The sequence below is a fragment of the Melitaea cinxia genome, chromosome 11 (assembly GCF_905220565.1).
Source record: "Melitaea cinxia chromosome 11, ilMelCinx1.1, whole genome shotgun sequence".
In the NCBI taxonomy this organism is placed as follows: Eukaryota; Metazoa; Arthropoda; class Insecta; order Lepidoptera; family Nymphalidae; genus Melitaea; species Melitaea cinxia.
This window is the reverse complement of record NC_059404.1, coordinates 16,088,215-16,105,651: the sequence shown is the minus strand read 5'-3', so window position 1 is coordinate 16,105,651 and position 17,437 is coordinate 16,088,215. Positions and strand designations below refer to the sequence as shown.

At 31.6% G+C, this 17,437-nt stretch overlaps 1 protein-coding gene across 1 annotated transcript; it reads left to right on the top strand.

The window, feature by feature from the left end:
• The first annotated feature begins 414 nt into the window (after window positions 1–414).
• Window positions 415–17,231, top strand: LOC123658093 (glutathione S-transferase 1-1-like). The gene is made up of 5 exons (XM_045593564.1): window positions 415–512; window positions 9,832–9,976; window positions 13,755–13,955; window positions 14,701–14,906; window positions 16,996–17,231. The coding sequence occupies exons 2-5, from the start codon at window positions 9,836–9,838 to the stop codon at window positions 17,096–17,098; spliced, it is 651 nt and encodes a 216-aa protein (XP_045449520.1). The 5' UTR covers window positions 415–512; window positions 9,832–9,835; the 3' UTR covers window positions 17,099–17,231.
• The last annotated feature ends 206 nt before the right edge of the window (window positions 17,232–17,437 follow it).

Here is a 17,437-nt window from a genome sequence, read left to right as displayed (position 1 = left end):
AATTATTATTTATTAGTTTTCGTGTAAATTGTAGTTCATAGCTTATGATTATGGTTAACTGTCGCGGGTTTGATCTACGACTACGCTGGTCGTTCGTGCTTGTTTTTTTCCAAACCTACGACACAGGAGACAATCCTTCTGAGGGCCTTTGAGTATAATCTTGTGAAGCGTTTCTCTTTTGGTATCTGTATATGCAGTAAATTGTTAAAACAAAATATTTAGTTAGTAAATAAAGATAAAGAAGTAGATTATTCACTAATTACTTCATGGAGACCTTATATGGTAAAAAATAGAAAAGTCACACTAATTACTTTGAAGTTAGACCATTAGTTTTATCATACAAATTAACTCCACCTACTATAATACGAAACTACATATCACGCGAGCCGTTTTATAGGAAAAACTGGTCATTTTGGTGCTAACGTATTGCGGGTATAAAGCCCGAGACCTCCCACCATAGATGTTCACTCTCGGCTTAGCAGTTACACCGTACCGACGTCTCGCTTACAAAAGTAAGTTTTAATAGTGTTGTGCTATCTCATAATAATTATAAATAGTTACCGGTAAGTGTTATTATAGTCTATTTCTAATGTTATTGCCTGTACTCGCATGTAAACAACCACATACCACAAACGATTTAACAATTGCCAGAAAATAAATTTAAATTTTATATTAAAAATTATTTAATTTGTAAAGCACATTATTTGTTTCAAAATTATATTAATGATCAAGTTGGGTGAGTTTACTGGCGCTTTGTTTTATTAATGATATACCTAATATGCTAAATATAATTGACAGTTAAAAAAAAAGTAACTGTCAAGTATCTTGTCTATTTTTCTGTGCAGAATTTACATTCTGAATCTGTGGTAGCTCCTAATAATTTATTAAAATCAAATCAAGCGACGACAAACCACGAAGATAACAGTACTTTTTTACACCGAAATACAGACACATATTAAAAAAATATATATAATACAAGATGTACAAAAGCGATCTTATCACTAAAGAGCGATTTCTTCCAGATAACCTTGGACAAGCTATTTCAAAAAAAGTAATTATTTATTTTGATTTTTTTATTTTGGAAACGAAATAAAAAAAAAATTGTAGGTTTGTAATAAAAAAAAACGTTGTGGTACTTTTGCCCATTTTTTAACCGACTTAAGAGGTCCTCAATTCGATTGTTATTTTTTTATGTGCGTTACCACAGAACTTTTTGCGGGTGGGACAGATTTTGATGATTCTTTTTTTAATCGAAAGCTTATGGTTGTCCCATTAAAGTTTGTGGTCAAATTAAATTGGTCCTATTAAAATTTGATTAAAACTGATGAGTAATCTTTTTAAGTAATCTTTGATAACGCGTATTTAATACGTGAGTATTTTTTCATCTATGTTGTATTACTTGTCGATGTAATTGAAGTGGAGTTTTTTTCCGGTTGCGAGCGACTAAACAAATGTTTAAACAATATTTTTGATAAAATATTGTTTAAATATTTGTTTAGTCGTTTGATTTCGTATGAGGAAAATTTGTTTCATATATGATTTTATGTTTTAATGTATACAATTATTAAAGCTTTATGCGCAGATATTAAATAGTAATAATTCAAATTATTGTATCGTTAATTTGTTACGTATATGTAACAATTTTTTTTTATTTTAAAGCCACAAGTATATCTACGTATATAATTTGTTATCTATATAGTTTGTTATATACAGGTGTCTATTAAAGTTAGTGAAACAAATGTTTACAGCAAATTATCTTTAGTGTAATTTAATTAATTGCAAATTAAAAACATTCGGTTATTCACTTCATATTATCAAATTTTCGATACTAGCTATCTCTTAAATGAGGCCTGTAATTTGTTTTTGTTTTTTTATTGCTCGAAACCTGTTCAATACACCGGTTTTATGATATCACAAAAATTATGTTTCGGATAGTATTATAAATTAAAAAAAAATTGGATAAATAATTCTTGTCTTCACCTTCCCAAAATCCTTCTTCCACTACGAACGAAACTATTCAGCCACGAAGCTTAATCTATATAATATGTAAAAAAGTGGATCATTTAATGCGGTGCTAACTATTAAACATTTTTTTGTAAGTTTTCCTAATGCTTTATACAAGATTTTTAAGAAGAATCAAGAAAATGGCTCAGAAAATTCGAAATATTCCGAAAAAAATTACGATTATTTTAACTTTCTACTGATGATTCGTAAAACAACGTATCTGTCAGATCAGATGAACTACATACATAGCTATATAAAAACAATTAATTTGGGTTATCTGGAAGAAATGACTAATTAGTACATAAGTACAACCATAAAACATACTGTGCGGACTATATATACCACACTGTCTGTAATTTTTTTAACAATGTTTAACGAGCTAACAAGGCGACCGTCATACCACCAATGTTTTTTTTTTTTAATTTATTTTTTATACTTTGTTCTGACCATACCAAACAAACAAAAATATTCAGGGTGCAGTAGTGCGTAAGTCATGCACGCAGTTAAATGTCTCATTATTTATACATGTATATTCCATCCAATTTTAATCATACTTCGGAATATATCGTTAAATCCCTTCGTTATATATAAACTTACGAATGAACATTAAAAATAATTATTACTATGAATAAAAGCTGCAAATAATTACTAAAAATAATACTTAAAATTATAACAAGCTAATTTAAAATTTATAATATTCTAAATAGGTAGATAGTATCGCTTCACACCCGTTTTCCAGTATTATATTTTTTTTCTCAAGCTTATAGAATTGTTGTGCTACAGTGAAATGAGGTATCATATGTATAATTACATATTATTTTGCCAACTGTCGAAGTTCTCACGCTTTATATCATGGTAGTAAGTAATCATAATGGTTTCTTTTGTGTATAACTACTAAGTACTACGACACTTTGGATTTTTATATAAAAAAATTGACAAAGCTTTTTGCCTTAAGACATTTGTTTTTGTCATTTTGTGTCTCTATTGTATAAAATGAAAAAAAAAACGGAAATAATTTTATTCTTAAACTAGCTGTACCCGCGACTTCGTCCGCGTGGAATTTAACAATAGTTATTGTTCACTTCGCAGTCATAAGATAAAAAAAAAACAATAATAAAAGTAGCCTAAGTGAAAGAACCGCGAAAATTGGTCCAGTCGTTTCAGAGATTAACCGGAAGAAACAGACAGACAAAAATTATAAAAAATGTTATTTTGGTATATGTACCATGTATTCATACATATTATGAATTTAGTAAAAAGTAGTTATCTTAATATAACAAACAGAGACTCTAATATTTGAAAAGGAAATTATCAAGTATACATCTATAAACCTTTGTGTCCATCCATTCCAATTTTTTTTCGTCATATTAATTCACATACACATGTGTACATAAACAGACTGATAAATATAGCCAAACTATCAAAACGCGTTGATTTCAGAATCCAAAAAAATTAAGCTGGCGCCGTACCAGATAGGTATTTATTATGACAATTAAAAACATTTTAGTAAAAATTCTAAAGCTAAGCATTTTTTTTACAATTTGTATTCAAAATGTTTTATACAGATAATGAAGCAAATATTTGTTACAAATTTGTATCTAATAATAAAAAAAATGTATGCAAGAAGTAATAAATAAATAAATAAATAAAAGAATCCTGATTGAAAAGTAAACACAAAACAAGCCAGAAATAGATACTTCTAGACTCCGCCGGCCGGCAATCTATTTCGACCTCGTCGGAAGGCGCGTTTACATTACAACACTATAAGATTATTTAACGTACGACATTTCAATTACAAATACAAAGAAGACTAAAGAAATATACAACACATTCCTACATATTATTTCTTATTAATTTGGTGAAACATGCTAATCATCATACCATAGATTATAGAGGTAGACCTTTAGGTACTTGTTATAACTGTCACATCAAGTAAACATAAAAAATATATCTACTGCAAAAAATTATGTTCCGTATTAATAAAGTAATTACTATATATAAATAGTAAGTAGTTAATATCAATAGTAAAGTAGTACTATTATGACAAAACAAATATATATTTTTGTTCACTACGTTATAACCGATACTTATTAGTGATAGAACTAGTAACCGGGTAGGGAATATTTGTACAAGTACATTTTCCATCCCGTGTGGGATTCGAACTCGCACTACTACACCAGAGCGGATATTGATCTGCTTAAACAATAAAAACTTTTTTAAGGTGAATTTTAAATTGTGAAAACATGTATTTGTGGTACTTTTTTTTAATATTGATCCCTATAGCAGCCAGCAACATATTCATATATCTGTGAAAACAATATACGTAATGACAGTATGTTATGCGTAATACTACGAGTACCTAGGTACTATTTTTTATGAAAAAGCCACCAATGTACCACAAAAAACTCGTCTAGTCATTGCGCAAAAAAGATTTCCGTTTGTTTTTCACAAAACGTAAACACCGTTTACTATTTTTTTTATATTGATCAACAAAAGCAAATGTTTCGACCTCGTTAGTTGCCTAGTAATATTGAACGGTGTCAACTGTTCATTACATATCATTCCGCGTTATAAGGAAACTTGAAATAAAGATACGAATTGTAGTTTCCTAGATGCATGACTCAGTCGTGACAATTACTTTTTAAACTATTAAATAAAGTCATTCAATTGACTCATTATTTGAACGGAGCAATAATTTCTTAAAAATTCAGTTCGGAGTATTTTTATAATACATTTTAGCGACATTAGCTACGTATACAATAAATGAAAGTTTATGAAAAAAGTACTTTATTTTTTCAGCATTAAATACTACTTTATTTGTCAAATACTTCGATTCGCAATCTGAGAAGCCAAAATATAGTTTATTGGTTGAAATGAAAGAGACTCTAAGAGCGTGTTTCACATGGTGCTGATAAGGCCTATCAGTAACTTACATGTGAAGTAAGCTTTGTCGGGATCGGTAACCGATGTGTTTGTTTAATGCTTTTACACAGGAACACAAAAAAGGACACACATTTTTTTTTTAATTTTAAAATTTGTTGTTTTCGACTATTTTAAATAGCAACATTAATTGTATAAAAAATAATGTTTGTACCAACTCTACTTGGGTAGCGTTTTATAACACTTATATTTTGATTAATAATTCCACTCTTGATGTAAGTTTAAGTAGATAACATAAAATTATTAAAACTAAAAATACATTGAATATAAGAAAAAAACTGCCTGATTTTATTAATTAGGAACCTTATTGTTATTATTATTATTTTAAGATCGATTATTTAAAAAGAGAACCTAACTATTCTAGGCTAGTCTTAAGGCTGATCGAAGTCTACTACTTATAAAGTGTACGTGAATAAGCACAAATTATATAATGTATAAAAAATACACCGGTAATTAGCTGTCGATAGTTGTAGAATTGTCCGCGCGTAATCAATATGCACGACAGTAATGCTTCAACGCAATTACTAATTACATGCCTAGTTACCCACTGGATGCACACTTGTATATTTTCTCACGAGACAAACAATGAGAATATTTAATTCCTTTTAAAATTATTGTGTGATTTTATGCATTTGTGAAACAAAATTTTTAAATATACTTTGTTTTGTTGTACTTCACCTATACATCAATTGTTTTAAAATAAATCAAAAGCCCGGAAGGGCCAGACTCGTCATTTCATAAAATCTGGTATCTGCCAAGGCCACTGCGAGTTTAATATGAGATGATTTTTAGCTTAAAAATTATGATAATTTGTTTTCTAGTATTGAAGGTTAATTTGTAATTTTAATATGTTTAAATAGAAAAAAAAACGAATTTAACTTCGAAGTTATTTGACAGAAAATTACAGAAGTTTTTGGTTTCAACATATCATTTAAAACATTATAATTTAGTATATTTATCTTTATTTAAGATAAAAAATCGTATACTTAATAGTCACGGCTGTCTGCTTTGCAATTAGCATGCGGATCGTAATTCAGGATTTATCCTTGGGTACATTAGATTTAAGAAAAAATATACATCAAATATATACAGAATGGGTAAAAGTAAAATACACATATATAAATTAAACCACATAATATAATATATTATTTTTAATTGAAAGCCGCGATATAAAAAGAAATTAACCAGAAGCAAAAGTTGGTGTACCTATAGGCTTACACTGTTACACAAAACTTACACTACAACTTAATTAAAACTGCTTCTATTTAATTGACTTTAGCTCAGAAATAGTGTGTAACATATTATTTTATTTAGTTTAACATACGCAGCCGAGACGTGGACACTGACGAAGGGACTGGTCCACAAGTTTAGGGTCGCTCAACGTGCAATGGAACGGGCTATGCTTGGGGTTTCTCTTAAAGATAGGATTAGAAATGAGACTATCCGCGAGCGAACGAAAGTAACCGACGTAGCCTACAGAATTAGCAAGTTGAAGTGGCAGTGGGCTGGTCATTTGTGTCGCAGGACCGATGGCCGTTGGAGTAGACGGGTCCTAGAGTGGAGACCGCGTCTTGGCAAACGCAGTGTGGGACGTCCTCCAGCCCGTTGGACGGACGATATACGTAAGATTGCCGGTGTCGGCTGGATGAGGATTGAGGAAGACCGGGATGTCTGGCGCGAATTTGGGGAGGCCTATGTCCAGCAGTGGACTGCGATAGGCTGAAGTGATATAAGCTATAAAATAAATATAATTAAATATAATGACAAACATTAGGCAATAAAAGGCTTTTGTGGTGAAAATCTTGTGTCTGGTGTTCGGAAACATGCACAAAACAAGCACAAACGCCTGGACCACGATAGACGTCTCTATTGCCCACAAATTGATATGTGGTATACGCCAAGGTATACGCTAACATTAATTTGTCGTATGCGGAAATAGTGCCAAAGCTTAGCTCATCAGCCTTGCTATCAAGTATGGATAAGGTTGGGGATAAGATGTTGCGATTGTTAAGTTGATTGCTGTTTTTGCTATATTGACTATTTGTTTTTAATAGCTTTTTTTTTTATTTTTATAATTTAACCTTATGGTAAAAAAAATATTTAATTTCGAATATTGCAGACATTTTTCTAACATTCAGATAGCTTTTAAATCTATAAATGTAGTATAGATATTCTGTGTAACGTGAATAGAAACGCACATAAATTATAATAATACTTAAAGGCTGCTTTGTTAATAATATTTAATATTATATAAGACTCTAGGGTAACTGGTTTTGTTTTTGCTGAATCATGATACTTAGTCGTTTTTAATATTATTTTATTGTTATCTTGAAGGTCAAATAGCAGTTACTTTAAAACTCAATGTACGTAGGTACACTAGCTACTATTAACAAGTATGCAGGAACTCCTAACGCAATCATACTATTTCATTTTACTTTCTATGCAATTTAAAAACTAGCAATATCCGTTCGAATAATTCGCACTAAATAAGTAAAAAAATTACGGACCGTAAATCATGTTGACGTTGTTTCAAAATTAAAGCAGTCATATATAATTTTAATAAATCATTAATTTACAAAAACAAAAGCAATAATAAATGTTTTAGTTGTTGATGCCGGTAGAGCAAGCAACTATCTATAAAATGATATATAATTTATATGGAATAATTGTGAGGTTTTTTTTCTAAAAAGGGAGGTAAACACCTTCACTTTAGCGTATTAATATATATATGATAACAAAAGTAAATCCTTAGATTAATAAACATTGTTTATTAATCTGAGAGTAAATCAAGTTGATTTGGCGACGAATTTGAATGACGTTTTTCTTGCGTAACAACGAGCGTTTTGTCATTACGTACCCTACGTTAACTTTAATTCTAATATTGGCGCGTATTTTATATTATATAGGTATTTAATTGCTAAGCTTACACTTTTTCTAACGTATTTATGGATCTAGCCTCTGTCAATACAGACAAACACAAACACACGAATTATTTTGTTTCAAATTGTGATTCACAATCATAAAAATATACATATCCAACAACATATTTATCAATTACAACATACAAAAAGAATCTAATAACCTTTTCTAATAACGAATGAGGTATTTCGTAATGAAAAACGTGAAAAATTGACAACCTACCAAAAGTTGATTAACTTTATACTTTACTATACCATTAAAGAAGTAATTTATGTAATACCAATAAAAAAAAAATAATAGATCTTAACTATGATATGTAATCAGCTGTATAAAATGATGTTTCTAGAACTATTTGATGTGTCCTAAACAATTATGATAATGCATCGTCTGTCAGCCATTTTTGATTGTATTTGATGAGTTTTTTTTTTTTTTTTTTTTTTTTACGAAATGGGCTTGCTCTTGACCTCAGTCTAGCCCTAGAGCACAGACGAGGTCGAAGATGGAGCGAGTTCGCCCAGAAGAAGCCTGTTCACTCGCGCTTTAAATATGTTCGGGTTATATGAACTCGGAAATACAGACGCCGGCAGGGAATTCCATTCCTTGGCTGTGCGCATTAAAAAAGATGATTCGAAGCGCTTTGTACGTATGAAAGGTATATCAATCAGGTAGGAATGAAAGCCTGCGGTACGTCTGAAAGTCCGATGGAAGAAAGGAGATGGGGGTATGAGCTCGTGCAGCTCCAGGGCACACTCTCCAAAGTACAACCTGTAAAAGACCGTTAGACTGGCAACCTTTCTTCGGTGAGCCAGAGTGTGAAGAGATTTCACCAAACTGGCATTACCGATAAGCCGCTTGGCTCTGCGTTCCACTGAGTCCAGTGTGGCGAGTTGATATTTAGCTGAGCCATCCCACAAGTGACTACAATATTCCATGCACGGTCGGATTTGAGCTTTGTATAGCGTAAGAAGCTGTTTAGGCGTGAAATATCGCTTAACCTTATTTAAGATGCCAAGCTTTCTGGCCGCAGTTTGCGCTTTGGACTCAATGTAATTGCCAAAGTTGAGGTTAGAATTCAACTCTATGCCAAGGAGGTCGAGGGTATCGGACACAGGGACAGGTGTACCACGGAAAGTAGGAGTCAAGTTGAAAGGACTCCGTTTGGTGGAGAACAAACAGGCCTGCGTTTTGGCGGCGTTGAACGTGACCAGGTTGCAATCACCCCATTGGGATACTTGCTCCAGTATTGAATTTGTTCGTTCCACCATGGCCTCTCTCTGAGAACGTATTACGTCCCTGCTGTCTTTTGCGCCGGACAAATATCTCTCAACAATCGTACTGTCATCTGCGTATCCAACAATGCCTGGTCGTAGCATGTCGTTAATATGGAGCAGGAAAAGAGTTGCAGAGAGAACAGAACCTTGAGGGACGCCGGGAGTTTTGTTAGTTCATATCATCAAGACCGGATTTAGAAGTCTGGAGGCCTCGGGCAACCAAGGAGTAGAGGCCCCTTGGCCCCCAAATTATTTTCCAAATAAAATAGACAATTTTTTTTTAAATCTAAAACGCGAAAAAAAGATATGGGAAAGAATTTGATTTTTTTTTTTCGATTTTTTTACTGTAGGGTCTCCTCTTTGTGGAGGCCCCGGGTCTGTAGCCCCGGTTGCCCTCCCCTAAATTCGGTCCTGGATATCATTAAAAAAAATTATACACATACTTACCTATATAAGTACAGTAAAATCATATCAAACATTTATTCTGAGAAAAAAAACAATGTTTCATGTACGTAAAAGTTAAATTACACATTTCAGTACATCATTCTAGGAAATAGGACTTTTGTAATGATCCTCAATGTATCACATTCCTGAACCGAATTTAACAAACATCAAAACAAACTTTTCTATATACAACAGTAGTGAGAGTATGATTTATAGTTGATAAATTATCAATATATAAATTATTTTGTTATAGCAAAATGCCAGTAGATCTTTACTACGTGCCCGGCTCCGCGCCCTGCCGAGCGGTGCTGCTCACTGCGCGTGCTCTCAACCTCAACCTCAACCTGAAACTGGTAGACCTGCACCACGGGGAACACCTTAAACCTGAATTCCTTAAGGTAAGATGATTGGGACTACTTACATATTACAATAACACTAACCAAAATTGTATATTAATCAAAATGGAATTGCACCAGTTAATCATATGATGCTAATCACATGAATATCAAACTTAATTCATCTGGGGTACGCGCCTCTTTACTGTGGAACAAACTCCCAGAAAGTATCCAAAAAAGTCCTTCCCTTGTTTCCTTCAAACGTAAATTAAAGGAGCACTTTATTTCTCAAGACAATTTACAATCATCTACTTAGAGAATATCTAAGTATATAATTACCTATCTATTATGTTATGTATTGGTATGTATTTATGTGTATGTATGTATGTATATATGTATATGTATGTATATATATGTATGATATGTGTGTGTGTATGTCCTTATTTATACTTGTAAGTTTGTAATATATTACAGTTATTTAGCTATTACGTTTTGTTTTCTAATGTTTACGCGAATTTTACTCATTTAATAAAACACTTTTATCGGATTTTATCGCGGTTTATTGTTAACTTTTGATTCCCGACGTTTCGGATACTTTACAGCAACCATGGTCACGGGCCGTGACTCCGAAAATCCGAAAATCCGAAAAAAGTGTTTTATTAAATAGCTATTACGTTGTTATTTCCTGCACTGTGTCCCCCGCTATATGACACTCTTTCATGACTACTGGTTGACTGGAAGAGATCTCTTCTAGGGATAAGTCCACCTTTGTCATCAACTATACATGTAATTTTCTGTATATTCTGTTTTTAAGTGCAATGTAGTTAATCATATGCTAGATTAATATTTTGGTAATAACAATGTTATCTTTAGTTTCATTATGTTGTTATCACAGCTATTCATATTGTCGCTATTCTATTACAAAAGCTGTCCAAATATTATATTGAAAAATATATTTTAAAACGTGTTGCCAGATAGTTTCTAGTGACTTAATTTTTATTAAGTAAAAATATATTTTTATTAAATGTATGTTTATAAATAATAATTTATTTATTCGTTTTGTATGTACCAAGTTAAATTGTTCAACAAATATAATTTATTTACCTATAACATATTACATTCGTCCTTGCCGATAAGCATAATAATATTTATTCAATATAATTGTTTTATTTTTGTTCTCGTAATGATTCTGATGTAGGTATATGATGTATGGTAATCTATACTAATATTATAAAGCTGAAGAGTTTGTTTGTTTGCTTGAACGCGTTTATTTCAGAAACTACCGTTTTGAAATTAAAAAATTCCTTTTGTGTTGGATAGCCCATTTAATGAGGTGGGTTATTTTTTCCTTAAATAACCGCGTGTGAAACCGTAGGGCACAGATAGTACGTTTATAAAATAGGTACACTATAAAACTTTTTGTTGTTTTGGTGCACTCCTTATTATATTCATTCGCTTAAATAATTTTATTCAGTTTAAACCGTACTCTATCAACCATAATTTAAAAAAAATATCAAAAAGCAAAGTGATAATATCAAACCACTAGACTCTAAGCCTTAAAACAAAATAACTAGAACTTGTTTACTCGTTAGTACATTGAAAAATTAAAACAATTTCAAAACCCATGGCATTCAGCCAGTTCAGTCTACCGAATAAAAACTTTTTCGACTTGATACCGGATTAAAAGCCCTAAAACAAAGTAGTAATGACTGAATTGGAATAAAACATCGTTGAAGGTCAACCATTGCATGAGTGATGTAATTTAGCGGTGGCGTTGAACTCCATTGAGAACGAGTTTATTTCCATTATTTTACGAGTTTATCTTTGTGTAGATTATGTACTGAAGTTATTTAAATAAGCTAAATTTCTTGAACTAGTTAATTCCTACAGCATTGTTTTATGATTATAATAATTACCGTAATTGAATTCAATTGAAGACGATATGTAGAAAAAGCTTTACATTTGGATTATTATTATTAGATACATCTATAGTAAATAGGTTAGATAAGTATATAAGATGTTCAACTACTAACTGTGTTCCTTCAATTGGTGTAGTGGGGGATCTGTACGGGTTATAGATCACGTTTCACGTAAAAACTTAGCCAAAGCCCAGCCAAGCCAAAGCCAAGCCCATTTCAATTTTAATGGGTACCTAGCTATAGAAATAAAAACACTTCGGCTTTTGTTATTGATGATCGAATGGGCGTTTTACGCAAATAAATACTGCCTGTGACAATGTATAATTGAATCAAACGATTAATCGTAATTCTTAATCATTTCTAAATTATTATCACATAGATAATTTTAATCAATACCGATAAATAATTTTTGCGTAAAAAACGTTTACAGTATTAGGTTTAAAGCTTCTACGTACCTATGTTGTAAGACAAGTAAGTTAGTCAGTAATCAGTTTTTAATCACTCCTAAGATCACTGATAAGTTTCATAAAGTAATTCTACTTATGGTACCAGATTCAATTAAAGCCCGTGTGTATTTCTTTTATTTATTATTTACTTAAAATTACTTAAAGCATCATCAGCTTCATCTTTAACGTTTGTGTTCACATAAAGAGAAACATATAAATTTCTATCAATAATTAATTCGTTTATAACAAATAAAACATCAATATCTTAGTCCTGTGGTCACTCTTGTAACACAGCAATGGCAGTTACAGCTACACGCCAACGTGAACCGAATACAGACCGGTTTCATTCGTCACATTCCAATTTACTTTCAAAGTAACGAGGTTTGATTAAAATATTAATTAAATTCATATCACGCGATCGTTGTAGCTATATTATATCAGAACTGATTTAAATGTCTTTTTAGACGCTATGTATTATAATTTCGATGGCCAGATTGGTTGTTATACTTGCTCGTACTCGTATGTTATTCCTCGTTAATATATTTACTCTGTACATTCAATTTATTTCAATATATATATTTTTATGTTATTTTGTCTACTAAGCGTTTCACATACCTCGTGTATTAATACAAATAAACCAGTGTAAAAACAGCACTCGTGGAGTAAAGTCATTTCGCACCTTAACTCTTCCTGTATTATTGTAGGTGTACAAACAGTTCCGTACAATATTTACCCATAGGTCGCTGGTTCATATCCGGCTCGAAGTTCAATATTTATCCATAGGTCGCTGGTTCATCCGGCTCGAAGGACCAAAAAAAATATTGTACGGAACTGTTTCAGTTTCTGAAGTGTTTGAGATTTAAGTATAAATCTCCTTATAGGAGTCGAATTTTTGGTAGAATTCTAACGAACCAAATAATAACTTTTACACACAGTAAGATTATAATAAAACTGTCTAAAGACGTACTTTTTCGTAACATTACATTTCGAGAATATTAAGTAGATTTAGATACAAAAAAGGTATGTTTGATAAGTTATTAAAATAATTATAAAATCCACATAATACCTATATAGAAAATAGAAACAATATCTTCTAATATTTACAAATTACGGGTCAAGCTGCTTGTCCGTGATGGACTCTCTAAACTACTTAACCGATTTTAATCAAATTTTACACCGTGTCCCGTTTGATCCAACTTGAAAGATAGGCTTTATTTTAATTCGACATTTACAATTATTATATTCAAGCAAAAAATTATGGCAGTACGAAGTTCGCCAGGTCGCGGTCGGCTAGTAAATAGATATAGAATACTGTTAATTTTCTACCGGCTGCTCGTATATCGATGCAATTGAATTGATAAAAAATAATGTTAAGGAAATTTCCGATTGCTATTTAAATATAGAATAAGTTCATCAAAGTTACACACAACTACATACAGTTAATCGTTTCCTAACAATATTTTTAATTGTTCTCAGATTAATCCCCAACACACAGTCCCGACTCTAGTAGACGACGGCTACCCGATCTACGAGTCACGTGCTATCATTACCTACCTCGTGAACAAGTACGGCAAGGGTAGCGCGCTCTACCCCGAGGAACCAAAGGCGAGAGCACTCGTCGACCAACGCCTATACTTCGACATCGGAACTTTGTACCAGAGATTCAGTGACTATTTCGTAAGTATACCAAGGTTTCTATGAAAAATTTAATTTACGTCGACCGAGTAGTTGAGTCGCCGGAAGTTTAGTAATTTCCAGTGATCGCTTACCGCAAGAGAGGAATAGCTAGTTATTGACATAAATGGGTAAAAGAGAACAGGGAATAAGGAAGAAATGCTATCGTAAGCTTGAGACTTATTTATACGTCTTTTTGTCGTCGTAATAAATGTTACATACATTTTAGCATTGATTAATGTGAAATCAAAATATTCATTATCAACATCAGATTAATTCCTATATTAATTTTAATTTTATCTACTTTATATTTAAGTTTTCATCCGAAGGTTGTTGAAAGAAATTGCTCTATGCGATAAGATCACCATTTTTTCTTTTTCTTATTATTGTAATTTTTTTTCTGGTGTACATTAAAGAATAATATATAATAATTATTATTAAATTCTTTAACAAACAACTTTTAAATTTTGTATGTGTACATATATGTATATTTACCTCTGTTAATATCATACTGCTTGTTAACTATATGCCAATTCTTTATCAACTGTTTGTACACTTCCCTACCGCTTCTCTTTTTCTTCGCTATGTCCTATGCCCAAAGGTTGTCTGGAAGAAATCGCTCTTAGCGATAAGACCGCCTTTGTACATCTTTCTTTTCATGTATCACTTTTGTTGTAATGTTTCTGTGTGGTGTACAATAAAAAGTATTTATTATTATTATTATTATTAAAGTAATATCACCACACAGTATCCACAAGTCTTCGGCAACGCGCCCGCAGATAAGGACAAGCTAACTAAGGTAGAAGATGCTCTCCAACTTCTGGACACATTCCTTGAGGGCCAGAAGTACGTCGCCGGCCCCAACCTAACCGTTGCCGACCTGAGCATCGTAGCTGGTGTCTCCAGCTTCGAGGCGTCTGATATCGACTTCAAGAAATTCGCTAACGTTAAAAGGTGAGTAAATGCAGTGTAAATAAAAACAAGAGGCTTATGGCGTTCTCATTTGCGTTGAAGTTTTTTTGCTCCAAACAACATTTTTCATGAGATTGCTTAATAACTTATTACCTAAAACTTTAATCAATAAAGAGTCTTTATAACATAAAAATACTTTATTTAATAGTGACATAATTGTGTTTGCAGGCAAATGAAAAAAAACCGACTTCAATTATATCGACAAGTAATAAAACGCAGGTAGATGAAAAAATAGTCAAGTAAATACGCATTATCAAAGAATACTCCAAAAGAAGTTATCAGATCTCGATAAAATTTAAACATGACCACATGATAAACATCAGCTTTCGATTAAATTAAAAATTATCAAATTCGGTACACCCAGTAAAAAGTTATGCGGATTTTCGAGTTTCCCTCGATTTTTCTGGGATCCTATCATCAAATCCTGGTTTCCTTATCATAGTACCAAACTAGGGATATCTCCTTTCCAACAAAAAAAAAAACGAATTATCAAAATCGGTACATCCAGTAAAAAGTTATGTGGTATAATACAACGTAGATCGACGAAAAAAGCGTCAAGTAAAAACACATTATTAGGTATAACTCTAAAAGTTGTTGTTAGATCTCAAATAAACTTAAATGGAACCAAATGACACACACTACCTTTCGATTAAAAAAAACTGTTGAAATCGGTTCACCTGGTCAAAAGTTCTGATGTCACATATATAAAAAAACAAAAAACAAAATACAGTCGAATTGCTAACCTCCCCCTTTTTTGGAAGTCGGTTAAAAAGACAAAAGCACGTTTCAACAAACAAAGGAATTAGATTTATTTATTTATACGTTTATTTTAAGCGTGTTACAGATTGTGTTAATTAAATTTCACACTGTTATAGTTGTGTTATTTCATACTTACATCATATTGCAAATTTAATATTACTAAGAATTTAACACAGAACAGAAATAACTACACTATACTTAAATGTAATATTTGTGTAATTGACTATCAAAACTTTAACCATGGATATCTCCATAACCATGGGAATCCGAGGTGTGACAGTGGTACCAGGGGTAGCGTTCCCCACCCTTCCCCCCACGGTCCCGAAATTCGGTTGTTCCTAATCTAAAGCTTTACCGTGTAATGAAACCCATAATTTCCTGTTGAATCTAGAACTTACCTGATTCTTCCTTAACTTTTTATTTTTATTTTGTCCTTATTTATAAGTTTAAATTTATAAGGATTTGCGTATCTCGCAATCAAGTTATTACCTAAAAACAAGTTTATCAGCAGTTTATCAAGTCTTTTATTCTATGTTTGTGTAACGATTAAACTGCTTTTAGCTTTATGACATAAAAATGCAATAAAAAATTTGCACAGTCATCATGATATCAACTTGGAATATTTATAATGTTTTATATTATAGATAAAGCTTTAACATAAACAATCTCAAGTTGTTCTTCAATAAGGATAAATTTTAGGCACCTCTTATCAATAAATAACTGGTTTATAATTACCTAATTTAAGTAAATCGTTTGAATATTTTAAGACAAATTTACAAAGCTTTATAACTATTTATTTCATAAAGAATTGAAAACAACATAAGTCAAATTATAAATATGATGATTATAAATTGTCTACATCACAGCAATGATGAAGTAGAATAGTAGAATATTTAAGTAAATTGAAACCCATCTTTATTGCCACACTAGCGTTACAGAGCCTACAGTTTTAATAACAAAAAAATATAACTACCTATATCCTTTTTACTTATGTATCTTTTTAATATTTAATTCAACAAATTAATGAAATTTTCCACTTTATGAATAATTCACTGCAATATTTTGTAGGTCGTTTAAAATTCATCCAAACTTTTTTGAAAACAAAACATATACGTTTTTTTTGACATTTTAATATGCGGTATAAAAACAAGAGATCCATTGCTTTTCACGATTGTGCACTTTGTAAATTCATAATTCACAGTGGACATTAGAATCAAATCAATGTTAACAATTCAATGTTATAATTATCAATCATATAAATAATTCATAGGTAAAATATAAAATACCTACTTTAAAATACTTTTTCTTACAGGTGGTACGAAACAGTGAAGTCGACAGCACCTGGGTACCAAGAGGCCAACGAAAAGGGCCTTGACGCGTTCAAGGCTCTCGTTAACAGCCTTCTCAAGAAGTAATCTTAACTCATGTTAAACTAAAACATATTCAATTCACTAAGTTTAAGTCTAACACCGCTTGCTATTTGACTTATGATTGTAATATAAGTTGTAGACATTAAGGCACAATAAACGAACTGAAATTCTATCTTTATTTTGTGTTTTATTTCATACTAGCTGCTTGACCGCGACGTCGTCTGCGCGAACGCTATACAACACCAAAAATACCTACGACTATACCTTTCAAAATAACATTTATTTACCCGTTTCTTCTTTACATTTCATATCTACAAAAAAATCTCATAGATGGCGCTGCTTTAAAATTGTCTTGTCTACTCATATTCATTTAATTATCTTCAT